General features: G+C 44.1%; 1 protein-coding gene across 3 annotated transcripts in view; it reads right to left on the reverse strand.

Moving 5' to 3' along the window:
- Nucleotides 1-21527, reverse strand: part of KIF14 (kinesin family member 14) — a 152864-nt gene that overhangs the window by 99349 nt on the left and 31988 nt on the right. For all 3 annotated transcript variants that reach the window (XM_033916674.1, XM_033916672.1, XM_033916673.1), the window contains exons 6-11: nt 18353-18405; nt 18158-18188; nt 15006-15113; nt 6184-6300; nt 5728-5846; nt 4036-4208 (exon numbers count right to left, since the gene is read on the reverse strand). In XM_033916674.1, the coding sequence (XP_033772565.1) occupies nt 4036-4208; nt 5728-5846; nt 6184-6300; nt 15006-15113; nt 18158-18188; nt 18353-18405 (601 nt within the window). The remainder of the gene's footprint in view (nt 1-4035; nt 4209-5727; nt 5847-6183; nt 6301-15005; nt 15114-18157; nt 18189-18352; nt 18406-21527) is intronic.

A 21527-nucleotide genomic window follows, 5' to 3' on the forward strand; every position in this document is an offset into this window, starting at 1 on the left:
GTTGGTGTCGCAATAGTTTAAAAATAAAAGGTCTTGGTCCTTGCTGGTTTACTGCTCTTTTTAACGGCACTCTATGTGCTCTTTCTATTTCTATGGGAAATTTCGTTTGCAAAGGAAGTAGCTTGGGAAGTAATTTTTCAATGAAGGTGACAGGATTTCCTATTTCTGCTCCTTCCGGCAAGCCAATCAGACGGATGTTACTTCTTCGTTCACGATTCGAAAAATCTTCCAGGACTTTAATAAGTATTTCAATTTTTTTCCTGTCTGCTTGGCTATAACAGATTTCCTCTTCAACTGTCAGCATTCTTTCTTCTAAGTTGTTAGATTTCAATTCAAGCACATCCATCTTCTTATTTATATTTGAAACCTCTTCTGTTAAATCGGTAACTTTTTTAGTAATAATAGAAAGCATTTCTTTAATTTCTTTTAACTCTTTCATAACTTCTGTGTCTGTCAGTTTTAAACTGCTCTCCTGCTCCGGTTTTGCCCTTTTGCTACTTCCTGATACAGCGAAGTCGTTTTTATTCTGTTTACCAGTTGCCATCCTTTTTTCTTCTTTATTATTCATAGGACCAGTGAAATTTTAATATATCTTCTGTTTTCATTCAATTTATTTAATCTTTCAAGGTCTTTTTAACGGAGCTCTTCAATTACACGACTTTCTTCATGCGTGTCCAAGCCACGCCCCTCTATCTTTTATTTTTGAAAACAAGCTAGGTGTAAGTTTTGGTCCTTAGGACATCTACCTTTTTTGTCCATTTTCAAAAATAAAAATGTCCATGCGAAAAATGTACAAAAGCAGGTTTTGAAGATGTACCTACCAACTACCTTGTCTGATCGCAGCAGAAGGAATCCCCATCAGCTGAGCTGGTTTTGGGGATTCCTAGCAGCTCAGCTGATGGGGATTCCCCCTGCCAGGCTTAGCTGAGCTGTGGAGTCCTACACCCTCCCCCACAACCTCCAGACATCCCCTGATATTTCCGCCCTCCCCGGTACCTTCCGAAAAGCAAACGGCAGGAAGGAAGCTCACGCCGTCCTGCCTACAGGGCCGCATGCTGCAAATGATAGGGCTTTCCCCTCCCAATTCAACCAAGCCTTTCTAGAATTAGGATCACCAGATCCAATGAGGGAGCTCTTATCAGGCAGTCATCCAAGTAAGAGTGAACTGGCAGACCCATGTTCCTTAAAGAAGCTGCCACAACCATCATCACCTCAAAAAGGTACAGAGGGCCTCTTTTTTTTTTTTTTTGCACAAAGTATATGGAGTAACCGCCAGAGCCCAAGAAATCGGTTAGCCCTGGCTCTATAGCTTGAATATCCAGCAAACATTATACAGTGGCTTGCCGCTTGAGTGCTGTGGTAGATCAACTTGTGGAAGAGTCCACAGACCAATCCGTCAGAAGCTAGGCAAGTCTAATATGAAGCCTGACCGAAGAACGTCCAAGACCCACAGGTCAGACAAAAGGTGAGCCCAGGCAACTGAGAATCTGCTCCCTAAGTATAGAGGAGCATATTTTGGCCTGCCAAGAACAGAGTACCTGAGCCAGTACTCGCATAAGAAGCCAAAAGAGGGTGAAGAGGAAGATCCACAGCCTCAGTCTCCAGAGGAGTTCAGCTAAGGCACACAGGTGTGAGACACAAAGGATGCTGCTGAAGAAGCCTTAATGCCTAAAGCAGCTGCAGCAAAGCCTCTAGAGGACAACATCCATCCGGCAGTACTGCATATGCGCAAGCACCACACCATTTGCCCTGGGGAAAGATGTGCTGAAAGTCACCTGCAGAACTCAAAAATCAACCCTAGGCTGACCCAGAAGCTGCTGGCACTCCTGTGCCAGCAGATAAAAGTGAGACAGGGTCCACACTATCTTAAGCACTCCATTCAGAGAAACATACCGCTCTGAGAATAAAGTGCTCATATCAGGGTGCCAGAGAAAGGAGGAAGACTGGGAGTGCATTCCACAAAGCCAGGAGGAAAAAGTGGACAGAACTAGCTGAGTGACCAAAGTCAGCTCCTGTAGAGACTCAGACACAAGATCTCGCAAAGCCATTCCCAAGGACACCGAAGAGCCCAAACACAGTACCTGATCTCCCATGCCTGGAATGCTGCGCTGGAGAATAAAGGACTGATCATACACTAGTATTAGCAAGGGTGAATGTGGTAAGAATATTAAGAACAGTAAAGGCCCTGTTTGAAAAATTAATAAAGAGTTTAAAACAATGGCCTAAAATCCCTCAATCCATGCATAGGTAAACCCTCCTCTCCAAGCTTCACCTATGCCAGCATTGATCTCTCCCTCCCTTCCTTCTAGAACCTCATGGCAGTGATCCTCTCTCCACGCAGTTAATGCCCCTTACCAGGCCTCACCTAGGCTAGCATTGATCTCTCCCTCCCTTCCCTCTAGAACCTCATGGCAGTGATCCTCTCGCCACACAGTTAATGCCCCATACCTGTACCTTACTAGCTCGGCTGCAAGCAGTCAGGGACCCTCTGAGACTGCTTGCAGCCTGTCCCGGATCCAGCTCTATGATTAGAAATGGAAGCAATGCATGCAGATCTCTCTCATGGATATTCATTGTGGATATCCAGAAAACTTGACCTCCAGGTCAAGGTTTGGGAACCACTGAATCAAGTGCATAACTAGCAGTATTCTATAACTTGTGTGTGCAATTTTGCATGCTAAGCATGAAAATGAGCATGCAAGATTATAGAATTAAGGGGTAGTGTACCTGCATCTTTAGCATCAACTGTAATGCTACCATCATCTTCCACCTTCCCTAGAGCCTGCACAGGCCTAGTTATAGTGTGGGCTCTAGGGAAGGTACAAGATAGGGAGGGGGGAGGTTTCCCTGGCCGGGTTGTGACCACAGATGTAAGTTTCACATACCCATTTAGAATCATTACCCACAATTTGAGCAGCACTGGCATAAGAAACTGGGTCAATATGATGGACTGATGTTTTGGTCTTCATCTTTGGTACAACACCATGGTTGTAAATAAAGTCAAAAAGGATCCTACTCTCTATATTTCTTCTCTTGAATAGTTATTTATGCTACCCATCTGCCCTTACTACAAAAGGTTGCACTGGTTGCCAATGGAGGCGCAAATAATGTTCAAGTTTGCCTGTACTTGTTTCAAGCAGTCTGGGGACTAGTGTCTTCTTACCTACTATTACATTTCGTACTACACAACCCCACACGGTCAACCAGAAACCGTAACATATTTACATACCCAAAGATCACAGGCTGCAAATACAAATCCTTTTTGGACAGGTCCTTCATGTTTCAAGCAAGTAAACAGCAGTCCTGGCTGGGTAATTACATCAATGGAGCCAGGCTGACCTATGGCACCTTCCGGAGAGCAATTAAACGGTACTGTTTGACAAATTCATCTCCTAAACAGAAGCCTCACTACTTACAAAGTTATTTTTTTTCCTCCATCAATTCCTGTGAAATATGTTGTTCCATCACTTTCTGCATTTTGCAATCCGCTGATTGCACAGCATTATTCCTTGGGTTGCATACATGAGACCTAAATTACATACTTAAGATTCATATTTTCCTTTTAACTATTTCTTGTTAATAAGTTATATCCTCACTACTTGCATTCTGTAATTCGCCGACTGTCCAGTTTTATTCTGTAATTCGCTTTATTCTGTAATCCGCTTTATTGTGTAACTCGCTTCATTCTGCAATTTGCCTTATTGTCTAGCTCTATTCTAAAATTCGCAGATTGTCCAGCTTTATTCCTCGGGTTGCATACAAAAGACCTATACTACAAACTTAAGATTCATATTTTCCTTTTATTTATTTCTTATGTAATAAGTTGTACCCTCACTTCCTGCATTCTGTAATTCGCTGATTGTCCAGCCTTCTTCGCTGTGAACCACCTAGAAGTCATTCGACTGTGGCGGTATAGAAGAATAAAGTTATTATTATTATTATTCACAAAGATACTAAGAAAAATTGAAACATTAATCATAATAAGGTTCTATCACCACAAATATAAAAACAACAACAACAAAAAAAACACCTCACCTCTGATCAACTTAGCATTCATATCTTCATTGACCTTGGCAATATTGATTATCAGGCCAGCTTGTTTAGCATATCGAAGTGTGCTAAGAGATTCTTCTATATTACTGTCAGCAGGACTAATGGTAGCAATCATTGCTGTTTTGGAGTTTCCACCTAGACTCTCTTTCAACAACCTTCAAAAATAGGGGAACTGCATTTAATATATGAACATACAATGAACAAATGTCCTTTCTTTCCTAGACATGATTTAAGAAATGAAAAGAGCATGGAATCTTTTTTATAGATCTACTACACACTTTACATCAAAGGTCAGGCATTCGAAGTTAATAAACAAGACCTATTTTACTATAGCACCTTAGAAGCCTTGCATGTAAATGCTGCTATCTATATGTGTAGATACCTCAAGATACACAGATTGAAAGGGGCACGATTGGGCATCCTAGAAGACGGCAGAGAGGAGATATGATTGAAGTCTATAAATTCCTGAGTTGAGTAGAACGGGTACAAGTGGATCGATTTTTCACTCGGTCAAAAATTACAAAGACTAGGGGATACTCAAAGTTACAGGGAAATACTTTTAAAATCAATAGGAGGAAACTTTTTTCACTCAGAGAATAGTTAAGCTCTGGAATGCGTTGCCAGAGGTTGTGGTAAGAGCAGATAGCTGGTTTTAAGAAAGTCTTGGACAATTTCCTGGAGGAAATGTCCATAGTCTGTTATTGAGAAAGATATAGGGCATTATTACATGTTGCATTACAGTAAGGGTCAAGTTTCTTTCTTTTTCATTAGATTTCTTTACATATCCAGGGAGGGTGGGTGGGTGGGGGGAGGGAAATGTATTTTGAGGAGTTAAATTATTTAATTATAATATTGAAATCACATCATATGTATTATTGTATTAATAATTAAGATGAGGATGGGAGTAAATGACTGTTTAATGTAATAATTGTATAGTTATTAGTGCATTCTATGCCGTATTTATGATTTACCAATTGTATTGCACTATCAAAGTTTGAAAATCAATAAAGATTTTAAACAAAAAAAAAAAAAAAGAAAGGGTGGGAACTCGGAAGAGCTGTGCTTTTCAACTGCTGCTTTGTCCATAGCATCACATTTCTCCATTAAGTTGCTGGAAATCAGACAGGGGCTTATTGGATACCTGGAGACCCTCTTCCATCTCATACCTTGTATCAATCTCCTTTAACTATACCCCCTCTCTATGTTTAAATATATAACTAGTAACCCATCCCAGTCTATGCATATAATCGTGTAACTGATAGTAATTCAATATACCTATCTGTATTATGTATGCAATACTATAACCCATTCTGAGCTCCCCTGGAAGGATAGTAGTATACAAGTTGCATACTATGAACTTCAGAAGGAAGCTCTGTCACCTTACAAGTAATATGGTGAGCCTCAGCAGTAAATTTGACAGACTGAGATCATACGCCACACACCCTAGTTTAAGAGTAAGATCCATTAATGTCAAAACTAACCTATATGGATACACTGCCCCCAATAAAAACAAAAGCCTAAGGCTAGCCATCCCTTACTCAAAAGGCCTTATGGATGTCAAGTGAAAGAATCCAGAAAACCTGGTTAAGTGATGTTTCAAGCTAGCTAGTTACTTTAACTACAATACCTCTTTCAATAATAATTAACAATACCCCTTTCAAACAGTATACTTACCATGTTAGAACAGACTCACGGTAAGGAATGAAAGTCTTCCTCCTGGTCTGCGAATGCTCAGAGAGTGCAGAAATTACTTTTCCCAGAGTTAAGAGAGATTTATTGATGCTTATACCTTCCTAATTAAACAAATGAAAAGCAAATATGTAGAACACATTAAAAAAATTTATAATCTAAATGCACATTGCAAAGTATCCTAAGTAAAAAAACAAATCTCTACAAACCCCTCCCCCCCCCAAAAAAAAACTCATGCTCATCAGTAGTACTTTTCACTCTTAGGATTAAACAGAGCTGAATGAAACCTTGAACAAACACAAAAATAGCCTAGAAAAATTTACAATACTTTATCATCAACTTTAGTACTCAAAATTCAATAGAGGAAAGTTGCATTCAAAACAGAACTGTTACAGTAGCAATTTAAGTTGCCAAAACAAGTCCTTGCAGTGCCACAGATACCTTCAATTGCTCTCCACTAGCCTGAGACACAGCACAACGTTCACTCCCTGCCAAGTCCACCAGATTTATACGGCTGGTAATTCGGTGATCATGCTCCTCCTCTTCCACAAATTCAGTCTGCAGTAAACACATTTAGGTCACAACATTACCACTCTGAAGTCCAGTCAGCAAAATCAACATTTTTTAAAAAGCCCAAATATATTTTTTTTCTTCTCAGGGAACTAGTCAACCTTAAATACCTAGCTTAAAGATATAAAACATTCTGTACAAGAGTACTTTTGTAAGTACTTTCTGCATGTTTTATATGTGGAAAATAGCTTCAGTGCAAAAATCAGCAACACGGTGTGTACTTATATGCATATTGCGTGTAGGTATTCTTGGGACAGCATTCGGGCTGAGCTGTAATATATTTGCACCTATCTCAAAACAAGTATTAATATGTGCAGCAATATATGTACGCTATGGGAGACACTTGTAAGTGCCTATTTTTAAAGGCATTGTGGCAAGAGTAGAATCTGGTTTTTCATGGACCCACTCACAAACAGCCTGGACATTCTTGCAAGTATAATAGTTTGTTTGTTTAAGTACAGACCTGAGCCTGTTACTTTACAGGCTCTAGTAAGACAAAACTCTCTCTCTCAGCTCAGGGATAAACAGTTTTTGTTAAGCAAGGTTCAAGGGCTGGTGCCAGCCAGACCCACACATAGTCCACAATCCTCAGTATGGCTTACCTTAGCCAGCCATATAACAAAAATCTTGCACTTTCAGCTCTTCTAACAGACCTTGCCAGATTTCTTGAATCTAGAGGGTTTTACTTCAGCCCACATATGGGGAAGGGTTTTCTCTTTCATAGTATCATAACAATTTTTCTACTTTCCAGGGTTCTTCTCACTAGCCCATCTTCACGGTGGCCAATCCAGGTTACGAGTACTTGGCAAAAATCCAAAGAGTAGCAACATTCCATGTTACTGATCCAGGGCAAGCAGTGACTTCCCCCAGGTCTGTCTCAATAACAGACTATGGACTTTTCTTCCAGGAAATTGTCCAAATCTTTCTTAAAACTAGCTATGCTATCTGCTCTTACCTCTGGCAAAGCGTTCCAGATCTTAATTATTCTCTTAATGAAAAAATATTTCCTCATATTGGTTTTAAAGTACCTTATTTTTCACTCTATAAGACGCACCCACCTGTAGAGGAGGAAAAACTAAGAAAAAAAATTCTGAACCAAATGGTGTGCCCTGTACCCCATCTGGTGGTCTAGTGGTAAGCCAGGACTCACGAAAACTGATGGCAGCTATTCGTAATGTGTCATGGGACCAGGTAGGCACACAAAAAGCGTGCGCCTGCCTCGTGCACTGCTCTGCCATTGCCAGAAGAAAGCAGGGGAACCGATTAGGAGGCAGCCTTTATCCACATGTTTATTCACACCTTTAAAGAAGTCAAGCAAATTGATGATGCAAGATCTTTCACGTTTGTCTACTTGTTCCACAAATTATTTTATAATTGTTTCCACCATTTTGCCCGGCACTGAAGTCAGGCTAACCGGTCTGTATTTTCCTGGATCTCCCATGTACCCCTTTTTAAAAAATCATCGTTAACATTGGCCACCTTCCAATCTTCAGGTACTACAGATAATTTTAGCAAAAGATTACAGATAACTAACAGCAGGTCAGCAATTTCATGTTTGAGTTCTTTTAGTACACTGGGATGTATACCATCTGGTCAAGGTGATTTATCACCTTTTAACTTGTCGATTTGACTTAGTACATCTTCCAGATTCACCGAGATTTCTTTCAATTCCTCTGCATCATCACCTTTGAAAACCATTTCTGGTTCAGGTAGATCTCTTACATCTTTTTCCGTAAAGACCAGAGCAAATTCATTCAGTCTCTCCACTATGGCCTGATCCTCCCCGAGTGCCACTTTTGCTCTTTGATCATCCAATGATCCCACGGATTCCCTCAAAGGTTTTCTGCTTCCAATGTACCTAAAAATATATGAGTTTTTGATTCTTTAGCAAGTTTCTCTTCATATTATTTCTTAACTTTCTTTATCAATGCCTTGCATCTAACTTGCCATGCTTGTGTCTCTTCTTATTTTCTTCATTTGGATCCTTTTTCCATTCTTTAAATGATGTATTTTTGGCTCCAATAGCCTTTTTCATTTCATTTTTTAATCACGCCTGCTCTCATTCCTCTTCTGTCCACCTTTGCTGATACGTGGAATACATCTGGCCTTGGCTTCCACGTGAGGATTGGCGCTAATGAACAGGGGGCGCTAGGGTGTGGCATGGATAGTGTGCAAGGTACATGCAAGATACCTACTTTTCATATGATTCTAGGTAAATCTACTTAGTAATGCATTTGTGGAAGATAAGGCCTATGCCCAATTAAGAGTCTATGAAAAGTTAGGTACAAAGATATAAAAAATTGAATATGGATTGCAGCCAAGGCTAGAAAAACACTAGGGATTAATAGTAAGGTAAGTATAATAATATTCTCTTTATGTAATTTGCTGGATTAAGCAAGGTCATAAGGGAAATTAGGTATATGTATATATATAACACATTTGTAGAGGTATTAATCTGCATCCATCTTTTTCATTCTGTCTTTCTTTGTCTAAAATATTGCAGTTTTCTCGCTCAAGACCCTGGTTTCTGGTGTTCTTTGTCTGGGCTGCCATACCCAGGAGAATAGGAGAAACCTCATGGCTTGAGTGATAATAGATGTTCCAGGCATTCCATTGCTGGGTAAAGAAGAAAGCCTAAAGCTCTTAAATATGCTCTACAGAAGTATTGAATATAACTGAAATATGAATGAAGTGTGGCGTGTGAGTGAATCACTGAATGAATGAGATCCCTGAATGAATGAGAATGTGTGTGATGGAATGATTTATGCTTAATTTCAAACTTTTTACATTAATAAGATTCAAAAAAATAAGTTGTCCTGAAAGCAACATATAGAGCTTGTTAAGTTAAGGCTGAAGGAATGGTTACCATGGAAACCCTCTAGAGGCCCAGGATATACAAAGGTCAGCTAGTTTAACCTCTGGTATAGGAATTCTCATTAAGGGGGGTTATATGGGTTTTCTTTTGGTGTCTATGAAACCCCAGGCTGTCAGTGTTTCAAGCAATTTGGTCAAAGAACTGTTTTGATTCAGACTTTTAAAGAATACTGGGAGAGGGAGTTTTCTTTTGGTATATTATGTTTTATGCATATTCAGAAATTGCTGTGAACAAATATATAATTTGTAAAACTTTTCTTTAAGCCTGGTATCTATAAGAGCTAAAAGGAATTTCTTTGTTCAAATACACAAGGACAGCCTCTGCTGGCTGACCATTGATAGATTGGAGTGATGTAATATTGGTCATTGCAAGAGTACATAAATGAACAAAGCAGAATAGTTTGGTTGAGACCATTTTTATTCAAAAGAGGTGCATTTTACACATCTGACTGTATGTGTCTCCACTGTACAAATGCCTTTTGAAACAAGATTATTCTGTTAATTTTAACAAACAATATTTGATTGAAAATATCTGTATAATTATCATTATTCCGGGGCATCTAAGGACAAAGGTTAGGATAATACTCTGTTCACACGATGGTATTTTTAAATAACATCCACCACCAAATCCTCTTTGTAAAACTTGGCAAACATGTATAGAGAGGACCATGTTGCTAACACACATCTACAAGAATGCACCTGGACGATAACCGAAGACTGTTTCCCAGAAAGAATGTAGACTGATGAAAGAGCCTCACAGATCCATCTGGAAATCATGGTCTTAGAAGTGGGAGCGCCCCACTTGACAGAATGAGTCAGCACAAACAAATGTTCAGAAGAAAAAAAAAACCTCATTTGTGACCTCCAGATAGCAAAGAAGCACTCTGCACATATCTAATTCCTCAAAACAAGATCCTATGTCTTTGAACCTGAAGGCTGAAAAACATGCAAATGGACTCCCTGATTAACATGGAAAGCCAAAACCATCTTCAGCAGAAAGGGACTGTTTGCAAGGAAATCCCTGTCTCTGAGATCCAGAGGAATCTCATGGCAGGAAAGAGCCTGGAGTTCGGAAACACATCTCGCTGATGGAAGAGCGACCAGAAACACCATCTTGAGCGTCAAGTCCAAGAGGGAAGCATCCCAAAGGAGCTCAAAGAGAGTCTTGGGTAGACTAGACAACACCAGGTTTAGGTCCCACAAAGGTGAATGACAGATTAATTGGTGGTCTAATGCAAAGAATCCCTTTCAGAAATCTGGCAATATCAGGGTGAGACACCAAAGACGAATGATGACCCCGGGCTTGAAAACAAGAAAGCCAAGCCACTTAGACTCGAAGGGACGCCACAGTGAGGCCTTAATCAAGACCAGCCTGGAGAAAAGTGAGCGCCATTGAAAGTGGAGCAAAATACAGCTCCGCTTGTTCCTGAGTGCACCGATATTGGAAAGTATTTCATGCCATAGCATAAGCAGATACAGAAGTCGACTTCTTAGCCATGAGAAGAGTTCTAAAGACCACATCAGAACAGCCCTTGTGCTCTAAAAATGCATGCTCAAGAGCCATACCACAAGAGCAAAGCGACCCGGTCCTCTACACAGACCCTGCTTAAGTAGGTCAGGAAGGGTGCTCAATCAAAGACTGTGACCCTAGCAAAGACGCATCAGATCTGCATACCACTGCCTGCAAGGCAAGTCTGGAGCCATCAGAATGACACGGCCCGAATGTTCCATAATCCGCCAAATGACTCGGCCTATCATGAGCCAGAGAGGAAAGATATACCGGAGAATTCCCTGAGGCCACAGCACAACATCGAGGCCCTCGCCTCTGAACTCAGACCTTCAACTGAAGAATTGATCTATTTTCTTGTTCTTTGTCATGGCCATGAGGTGAAAGTGGGGCCGACCCCAGTGCCGCACAATGACTAGGGATGCCGCCCGAACCAGCACCCATTCGCCCTGATCCAAGAGCTGTCTGCTGAGGAAGTCTGCCTGAACAATGTCAAATCCCACCATGTGCACTGCTGAGAGCACCTGGAGGTGGCGTTCCACCACAGAAAGAGAAGGTGGGCCTCCTGAACCAAAGAGTTTCTCCTTGCACCTCCCTGACAATTGACATAGGCTACTGCTGTTGCATTGTCAGAGAAGATGCTCATCACTTGGCCCTCCAGAGTCTTCTGCAAGCACACAAGAGCCAGCTGAATGGCTCCGAGCTCCAACCGGTTGATCGATCATTTCCACTGACAGGGCATCCAATACCCCTGAATAGGACACTGAATGCAGTGGGCTCCCCAGCCCCGAAGGCTGGCATCTGTCAGCATCACGACCCAGGGGGGCAATCTACAGTGGTATGAACTTGTCTAGTGATTGCGGGAGAAGCCACCAATCATGCTGGCCCAAGCCTCCAGAGACTAGGGAAGACTGGTCTGTAATGCCTCCCTGTGCGGAGTCAAGCAAGAGAATAAGACATGCTGGAAAAAAAGCATGTGCACTCTCACCCAAAGAACCACATCCAACGTGGCAGCCATGGATCCCAGGACCTGAAGATACACCCATGCCAAAAGAGTTGGTAGACCCAGAAGAGAAGAAATCCGGGAACACAGATTCTGTCTGTATGCCCCGGAAGACAGATGCAGCCCGCAGCCGTGTCAAAGAGAACATCCAGGTATTCCAAAGACTACATGGGTGAGAGACTGCCCTTTCTGTAATTCACAATCCAACCAAGATCCTCTAGCACCTGGATCACCTGATCCACCATGTGTTGACCCTCAACGAACAAGGGAGCTCTGATTAGCCCGTCATCCAAGACAGGGTGTAAATGTAAGACCCATCTTATTTAAGTAAGCCGCTAAGACCACCATCACCTCGATGAAGATTCGAAGAACCACTGCTAGTCCAAAGGGCAGAGTCTCCTAAGGGCACCTAACAGCCTGCGCGTGACCCCTACTTAACAGTAGGTTGAGACAACTTCAGACTTGTTCCGAGCTCCAAAGAAAAGTAAGTAGGCTGGCTAACAGGTTCCAACTGGGATTGACCTGTCAGCTACAGCTTGAAGTCTGTGTGTTTTCAATGCAGGCAAAGCTGAAGAAACTCTCTGAGCAAAAGAACCCTCCCCCCTCCCAAAAAAAGGGACTTAAAACACCGAATAAAATAAAATGTGGAGAGCAGAATGAACACACTCCTGCAGGCATGTGTGTAGAAGGGAAAAACTGTAAGTGGAGTTAAGGAGCTCGGTGAAGTACAGAAAAGGCACACAGAAAAATCCAAACTGTCTCACCTATTGCACTGGAATAGTAATTTACATGCATGCATTGGCTGTCTGAAAAAGGTTCTCCTTCAAAGCTATTAAAAATTACCTTTAACCAGATTGAAGGAGGCACTCCCATGGATATATTTGGGCCAGACAAAAAAAAAATGCTCTATAAGCTTTTTTTTATATAAACACTGTTATCTATTCAGTTAAGCTAATGATGCTAACTCCCACATATATAAGGTACTTTAGGCTTTGTCCTAATGTGGACTATACAATGCTCCCTAAAATGTTCACTCTCAGTTAATAGATACATCTGTATATTACCGTATTTTCGCGGATATAACGCGCGCGTTATACGTGATTTTACGTACCGCGCATACCCCTCGCGCGTTATATGCCTGAGCGCGGTATAGAAAAGTTTTTAAACATAGTTCCCACCCCGCCCGACGCCCGATTCACCCCCCCAGCAGGACCGCTCGCACCCCCACCCCGAACGACCGCTCGCACGCGCTCCCACCCGCACCCGCATCCACGATCGGAGCAAGAGGGAGCCCAAGCCCTCTTGCCCGGCCGACTCCCCGACGTCCGATACATCCCCCCCCCGGCAGGACCACTCGCACCCTCACCCCGAAGGACCGCCGACTCCCCAACAATATCGGGCCAGGAGGGAGCCCAAACCCTCCTGGCCACGGCGACCCCCTAACCCCACCCCGCACTACATTACGGGCAGGAGGGATCCCAGGCCCTCCTGCCCTCGACGCAAACCCCCCCCCCCCAACGCCCGCCCCCCCCCCAAGAACCTCCGCCCGTCCCCCAGTCGACCCGCGACCCCCCTGGCCGACCCCCACGACACCCCCACCCGCCTTCCCCGTACCTTTGTGTAGTTGGGCCAGAAGGGAGCCCAAACCCTCCTGGCCACGGCGACCCCCTAACCCCACCCCGCACTACATTACGGGCAGGAGGGATCCCAGGCCCTCCTGCCCTCGACGCAAACCCCCCTCCCTCCCAGCCGACCCGCGACCCCCCTGGCCGACCCCCACGACCCCACCACCCCCCTTCCCCGTACCTTTGGAAGTTGGCCGGACAGACGGGAGCCAAACCCGCCTGTCCGGCAGGCAGCCAACGAAGGAATGAGGCCGGATTGGCCCATCCGTCCTAAAGCTCCGCCTACTGGTGGGGCCTAAGGCGCGTGGGCCAATCAGAATAGGCCCTGGAGCCTTAGGTCCCACCTGGGGGCGCGGCCTGAGACACATGGTCGGGTTTGGCCCATGTGCCTCAGGCCGCGCCCCCAGGTGGGACCTAAGGCTCCAGGGCCTATTCTGATTGGCCCACGCGCCTTAGGCCCCACCAGTAGGCGGAGCTTTAGGACAGATGGGCCAATCCGGCCTCATTCCTTCGTTGGCTGCCTGCCGGACAGGCGGGTTTGGCTCCCGTCTGTCCGGCCAACTTCCAAAGGTACGGGGAAGGGGGTGGGGGGGGCGTGGGGGTCGGCCAGGGGGGTCGCGGGGCGGCTGGGGGGGGGGGGGGGGTGCGTCGAGGGCAGGAGGGCCTGGGATCCCTCCTGCCCGTAATGTAGTGCGGGGTGGGGTTAGGGGGTCGCCGTGGCCAGGAGGGTTTGGGCTCCCTTCTGGCCCAACTACACAAAGGTACGGGGAAGGCGGGTGGGGGTGTCGTGGGGGTCGGCCAGGGGGGTCGCGGGTCGGCTGGGGGACGGGCGGAGGTTCTTGGGGGGGGGCGGTCGTTGGGGGGAGGGGGTTTGCGTCGAGGGCAGGAGGGCCTGGGATCCCTCCTGCCCGTAATGTAGTGCGGGGTGGGGTTAGGGGGTCGCCGTGGCCAGGAGGGTTTGGGCTCCCTCCTGGCCCGATATTGTTGGGGAGTCGGCGGTCCTTCGGGGTGAGGGTGCGAGTGGTCCTGCCGGGGGGGGGGGGGATGTATCGGACGTCGGGGGGGGGCATCAGGCTTTCAGGATGGGGACAGACCTTCAAGGGGGGACAGGACTTCAAGGGAGGACAGTGCACGGAAAGTCAGGGGGGGTGAACGGAGAGTCGGGACAGCGCACGGAAAGTCAGGGCAGTGCACGGAAGTCAGGGGGGTGAACGGAGAGTCGGGACAGCGCACGGAAAGTCAGGGCGGGCGAAAGGAGAGTCGGGCAGCATGCGCGTTATATGCCTGAGCGCGGTATAGAAAAGTTTTTGTACATATCATCGTGATTTCTGCGCGCTATACCCCTGTGCGCGTTTTACAATGGTGCGCGTTATATCCGCGAAAATACGGTACTCCTCAGCTTGGCCCATCCTTGTTTTTTAAAAAATGGATAACAAGAAGATCCAGGGAACTACAGAAAAGAGGTATTTTTATTTCTAAAATAGAACAACATTTTATTTTAAGCTATGGGTACTCTCTGGCTATCAGAAAAACAGTAGTACATGGTTTTGGTTCAGGGCATATAAGAAAGCAGCCCCAAGAAAGGCTGAAGACAAGTAGCCTCCTGGTCTAGCCATAACAGCTTAGTGGGTAGATGTGCTTTCTTCTCTAGTCTCACCGTCTTACAGCAGCAGCTAAGCCATACCTTTGTTTGTGTCATCAAAAGCATGAACACAGAATGAGAGCGAGAGCTTTTGTCATTCATGCCTGTGGCAGCAGTAGCTCTCTGCTTATTTCCTAGTTCTAGCCAGCTCTAAAAAAAAAATAAAAACGAAATCAAGTAAAAATGTTTGCTTTAACAAAGCAAAGTTTTAACAGAGAAGCAAATAAAACATGAGACAGCCATACAAAGACCAATATTAAAACAGCACAGAATGCAGAGTAGGGTTACAAACTATGAAGTCAGATGGGGAAGTCAGAGCGGTCCATAGGGAAGAGAAAAGGGCTTCCAGGATAGACTAAGGCCCAGATTCTCAAAACTTTTAACACCGTCGCTAAACTGTTTTCCAACAGTTAAGCCTGTAGGCATTTTAGCAGCGGATTCTCAAAACAGCTTATCTCTGTCTTTAGTAAGGTTTCTAGCAGTCTCTGACACTTAAATGCAAATGGGCTCTTCAACATTTAAAAGAGCACTCCAGTGGATTCTTAACAATTGTTGAACCATTTTCTAAGAGCAGTATCGGCTATTGGTGACAAAAATCAGCGATTGGTCCAGGGGTGCCGGTACAGTAACAGCACTGTTTAAAACCCTGGCATGGCAGTGTCGGAGACTGCTAGAAAGTCAACCGCCACCCCTAACCTCCCCAGCAGCAGGAGAGATGACGATTCTCTCCCTCCACAAATACAAAAACCTCTGCAGCGGGAGAAATGCCCACTCTCTCCCACCACAAATAACCCCTCCCCCAGCAGTGGCAATACCCCCAGCAGCAGGAGCTATGACCATTCTCTCCAGCTGCCACACAACACCCCCCCTGTCTCCAACCCCTCTCTCCCATACCTTGAATTAGTTGGCTGGCCCACCTCTTCAAAATGTGCCTTCCCCTCCCCAAGGGGTCCAAGGCTCCGATTAGCCCGGATGCTTAAGGCCCCTCCTATGGGGCATCTAGGCCAATCAGAGCCTTAAGCTCCTTCCCAGTGCAACTAGGAAAGGGCCTGAGGCTCTGACTGATCTGGATGCTTAAGTCCCCCTCCTATGGGGTGTCTAGGCCAATCAGAGCCTTAGGCTCCTTCCCAGTGCATCCAGGAAGGGGCCCTAGGCTCTGATTAGCCCAGGTTAAGGCCCTGGGCTAATCAAAGCTACAGGCCCCTCCCCTGTGCATCCCAGGATGCACTGGGGAGGAGAAGGCCCATTTTGAAGAGACAGGCCAGCTGGCCGCAGAGAGTAGGCATCCCTCTGGTCAACCAACTAATTCAAGGTAAGGGGGAAAGGGGTCGGAGGCAGGGGGAGGTATGTGGTAGCGGGAAAGAATGGGCATCTCTCCCGCTGATGGAGGGAGGGGGTCACTTGACAGCAGGAGAGAGTGGGCATCTCTCCCACTGCAGGGGCGTGGGGTGTTGGTTGGCAGGAGGAGAGATTTAACATCTCTCCCGCTGTTGTGTTTTGGGGTTTGTTTTTCTTTTTGCACTTATTCTGCGCATGTGCCCATTGCTATCACCAGTGAAAGGGACATGCAAATTTAGCGAGCCTTCACTACTCTCCGCCAATCTCATTTGCATGAGCGTTTCTTGGAGAATGACTCACTTTTTTTTTATTCGCTACCAGAATGGTTGCAATAGCAACCCGATTTTTTATGCGTTTTTTTAAGAATCTAGGCCTAAGAGAGACCAATCCTCTTAGGAATATTTTTTAATGCCTTATAACTGCAAGATAAGAATGTAAGAGAGCCTGTCCTAAGATAACAGCATTCAATTTTTCCATCGTAGTCTATAGCCTGCAGAGGACAGAACAGCCTTCTCTTATGCTTGGACTAAAAGTTCTTTGGGTTATGAATCTGATCTACATGAGCAAAGATTTAAGGTGCCTTTAAACTATACTTGTGAATTTAGAAAGCTAAGAACACCAACCCTTGCTCACATTATCAAAAAACCTACTATGTAGGTGGCTAGTTTCTGTTAAAGCAACAGAGGTTAGCAGCACCAGTGGGGATGGGCTTACAGCTCCTAGCCTTCCACACACTATTAAGAAGCCTGTGCCAACAAAAAGCTGAGATGTCAGTACACACTGTTGCAACCAGTTACAGGATGAAGTGAAGCTCTAGAGATCAGAGTGGGATTAAAGGGGAGCAGACCTTTTTACATGTGAACCCTATGGTCTGGGAATAGCTGTTCTACAACTGCTTGTGTTTTATTCAGAACCAGAGAGGCTACAGATGTTTAGCATGGACTCTCAAAGATTTAATCAGATTCTGTTAGGCGAGTGCTTACTAAAGAGAGCTGTCAAAACCACAAATCATTTCTTCTGCATTACGAGGTTGTGTGTGCTTTGAAATATAAATTTCTAAGTTATTTACTGAATCTATAAAGCAGATCACAAAATCAAAATATAAAAACGGAACATAAAATGACCAAGCAAATACCACTAATGGCATAACAAATATTCATTTAAAAACAGCAGCACACTATTACAGTACTCGTATGACCAAGCAAATACCACTAATGGCATAACAAATATTCATTTAAAAACAGCAGCACACTATTACAGTACTCGTACAAAACATCACTTTTGTGCACTTGCCTTTACCCATCCACAAAAGCTTTCAAAACATCAAGGGGCCTTTTAACTAAGCAGCACTAAACCCTAACCTGAGCTTAACGAATTATGAAAAAAAAAAAAAAAAAAGCCTAAACATAGGACATGAAACATTCTGCGTTAGTTTTGCTAAGCATGCAGGATTTTTGGAAGCGGTGTGTCAGTGGCAGAGAGAGGGCATGGAAGCACTAATCAGCTAGTGCACTGATATTATAATCATGCCAACTGGTTAGCGCATCCATAATACAGGAGCCCTAAACTTAAATAGTCTGCTTTGCTCAAAACCACTGCCTGTATGACCATCCTAAAATCATGAGATCTTAAGATAGATTAATGATGTTGTCAGGCTTTTCTAGCAACTGTCATCATCTGAAGCTCAGGGAACAGGACAGTTAACTACTGGTTGCATTATTTCCAGTGATTTTAGTATTATTGTTTTAGGCATACAAACACAACTCAATGTGAGGTTTACACATGAAAAACATCTTTTAACCAACATGTTAAGACAGAGCAGACCAGTTTCAGGATATGAAAAATTACCAATTTACCTGAACGTCAGAGTAAGATGTGACTACATTCCTATTTAAAAAAAAAAAGAAGAAAAAAAAATCATGTATACTATAGGAACTTGAATTGTTCTGTATTTAGTTTTTCTATGGGGATAAGCCTAGATATTAACTTTCCTGAACAGAAGGAAACATAGTTTATAATATTCATGTCCAGAAATAAAAAAAGAAGCTTACACCGACAACTCTTCAACATAAGGTCCATGGGTTGGATGCTCTCTTACTCTGAGCTGCAAAGAAGAAAAGAAAAGAAAAATTATGAAATTAGAAACTGGCTTGGATATTTAAAACATTTACCCCACCCCTTTTTACAAAGCCGCATGGCAAAAGCCCCGAAGCCATTTAAATCTTTATGGGCTTGGGGGCAGTTAATGCATTGGCAGCCGTTAACGCAGCTTCGTAAAAAAAAAAAAAAAAAAAAAAGGGAGGGGGGGAGGTTTGAGAACCAATGATCAGGACAAACACAGTAAAAACCTATAATTCATTTCTACCCCTACTCAAAGGAGAATATGAACACTTTTTTTTTTTTTTTTTTAGATTACCCTTTAGAAAATATATGCATATATTCACATATGGTTTTTGGTATACAAGTGTGTCCAGTTTTATTTTTATGGATATTTTTTTTATTAAGTAACCTCCTAAATCCAAATACCACACTAATCCTTCCCCTCAGGGATGTCTCTACCCAGGTCAGATAAGTTTATGCAATACATATACACTGGGAAATTATAGAAAAAGCTATTTCAGGAACTAAAACACCATTTTATCTGCAGATATGCCTTTTTAAAAAGAAATTACCCCCATTGCCAACAAACATAAGAGGTGGTCAATCACAGAGTATACACATTGTAAAAAGGATGATTCTCTAGATGGTTTGCAATTCTGTGGAGTATCTGCCCTATCAGGGGCCACAGAGGAAACATATATAAGAGTTGGTTCTATGGCCATGGCTAGACGAGTGTCCAGCCCTGCGCTTCTGGGCTCAGTCCTTCTACTAAAGAAGCGGTCCACCTTCTTGTTTCTTACTGTAGCCATCAAATCAAAATGTTGGGTGACCTCAGTGACAAACAATGGACTGGAAGACTGTGGAAGATAACGTCTTTCTCCCAGAACTAGTGTCTGCCTGCTATGATAATCAGCCTTGACATTGTCCACTCCTGCTACATGCACTGCCAAAACAGCCTGAAGGTGTAGCTCTGCCCACCGGCGCAATAAGCAGACTCCATTGCACACTCTCGGTGCCTTCTTGGTGATTGACATATGCCACTGCTGCAATATTGGAACTTTGGCGTTAACAGCAGCTGGAGAAGAGGATGGATGGTCAGGCAATCTGAGTATTCTAGGACAATCTGATCAACCACTTCCTCTAGAAAGTTGGCCAATGCCACTAAATAGGACGTCCATTACAGCGAGTTCCCCAGATGAACAGGCTGGCAGCTGTGGTCACAATCATTCATGAAGCTATTCTGAGAGACATGCCTCATGACAATGGCTGTGGACTGAGCCACCAGAACATATTGGCATGGGATTCCGGAGCTCATGGCAGAGTCATCTGGAGGTGACCGATTGTGGAGACCACCGCGATAGCAGCACATTCTGAAGAGGTCACATATGAGCCTTTGCTCACTGGGCCACGTTTATAGTGGCTGCAATAGATTCTAGCACTAGAAGGTAGTACCACGCAGACAAAGCTGGCATGGCCATCCTGTTTGTTATCTGGGTACAAAACCTCTGTGCGCGTGCCTCCGGAAGATGGACACGGCCTTCTGCCATGTCAAAGACAATTCCCAGGTATTCCAGTTGACTCTTTCAAAAATTCACTTTCCAAAAGCAGGTTCCGTAGAACTCAGATTATCTGAGTCACTGCTTGTTCTCCTTCTGATCAACCAGTCATCCACGAATGAATGCACTTGCAAACCTGTCCAGCAAAGATATGCAGCTACCAATACCATCACCTTGGCTAACGTGCAGTGCGGTCACCAGACCAATGGGGGTGCCAAGAACTGGCAATGATTCTCCAGGACATGACTTTCAGGAACTTCCTGTGCTCCAGAAAGATGAGAATATGAAATGTAGACCTCTGTCAAATCTAGGAAGCTAGAACTTCCTCCAGTGCAATCACTGCCTGCACTGTTTCCAAACAAAAATGTGGAACTTTTAATGCCACATCGTACATGAGATACAGAATGGGTCTCCAATCCTCAGACTTTCTTGGGCACTATGAAGGACATGGTGTATCTACCCAATCCCGACTCCTCAGGCGACACAGATTTTATGGCCTGAATTTCCACCAGTCTTTGGCCTGTGGCCGAGTTCCTGCATGCCTTCTCCAGGCACCCCACCTGAAAATCCACAAACCAGACTCCTAAGGGATGGACGAATTCGAACTTGTAACCGCTGCAAATGAGCTCCAGTACACAATGGTCTGACGAGATCTGTGCCCAAGCCTCCATATTCTCTGAGAGCCACCCCCAATCTTCAGGGAAGTGTAATCATTGTGCTTTCTTGGAGGCTGAAGCAGGACGAGAAGTGGAGGCATGGCTCTGCCTAGGTCCTGAAAATCTCTGTCTTGATGGTTTAAAGTTTTATTGAGGTGGTATTATTCCCCAGTTCGCTTTGCACAGTGGACAGGGGGCTTTATCTTTGTTGGCGAGGATGTGGGGAGCGGGGTACTTATTTTCATATGTGGTGGACTTTTCCTATTCTAAAGGTATTTTGATCTTCTCTCTTCTATACTAGGCAGGCAAGTTGAGTGCTTGCCTACTTGACATTTCTGCATCTTTTTCCTCCGGACTTTGAGGTGGAGGAAGAGACATTTAATAAACTATTACTGTCTGCGGCCCGATGTGATGGCTGCTCTATGGAAACCTAACCTGTAATATGTTGCTTCAAAAATTGGATACTTGGTATGCTTTGTATATGTTAACTGCTCGTAAGAATCATAGAATGGATGCCTTTGTTCAATTTGAGAGGTGGAAGAAACACTCTGCAGTTTGATATTTGCAGTTTAGGGGAAAAGGGAGGATTTCCTTTCTTTCTTTATTATATGCGAGGAGTACTGAAAAATCACTGTACTCCTGTATTTACTGTTCTCATTTTTCTTAGCTCCGTTGTGCTGTTTTGTTTTTTGTTCTGCTGATTTATTCAATAAAAACTGTCAATTTAAAAAAAAAAATCATCTCTGTCTTGATCCCCAACAGGATTTCTGAAACGAGGTTCCTCCCGAGTACTGTCAAAAGCATCTGGAGCCACAAAAATTAGACCGTCCAGAACCTCTCAAGGTTTGCGGTATGCTGTCAGGAAAGACTTCAGATGACAATCTGTTACACTGGCAATAAGATCGTCCAGACCC

Source organism: Geotrypetes seraphini, chromosome 12 (assembly GCF_902459505.1).
Source record: "Geotrypetes seraphini chromosome 12, aGeoSer1.1, whole genome shotgun sequence".
Classification (NCBI taxonomy): domain Eukaryota; kingdom Metazoa; phylum Chordata; class Amphibia; order Gymnophiona; family Dermophiidae; genus Geotrypetes; species Geotrypetes seraphini.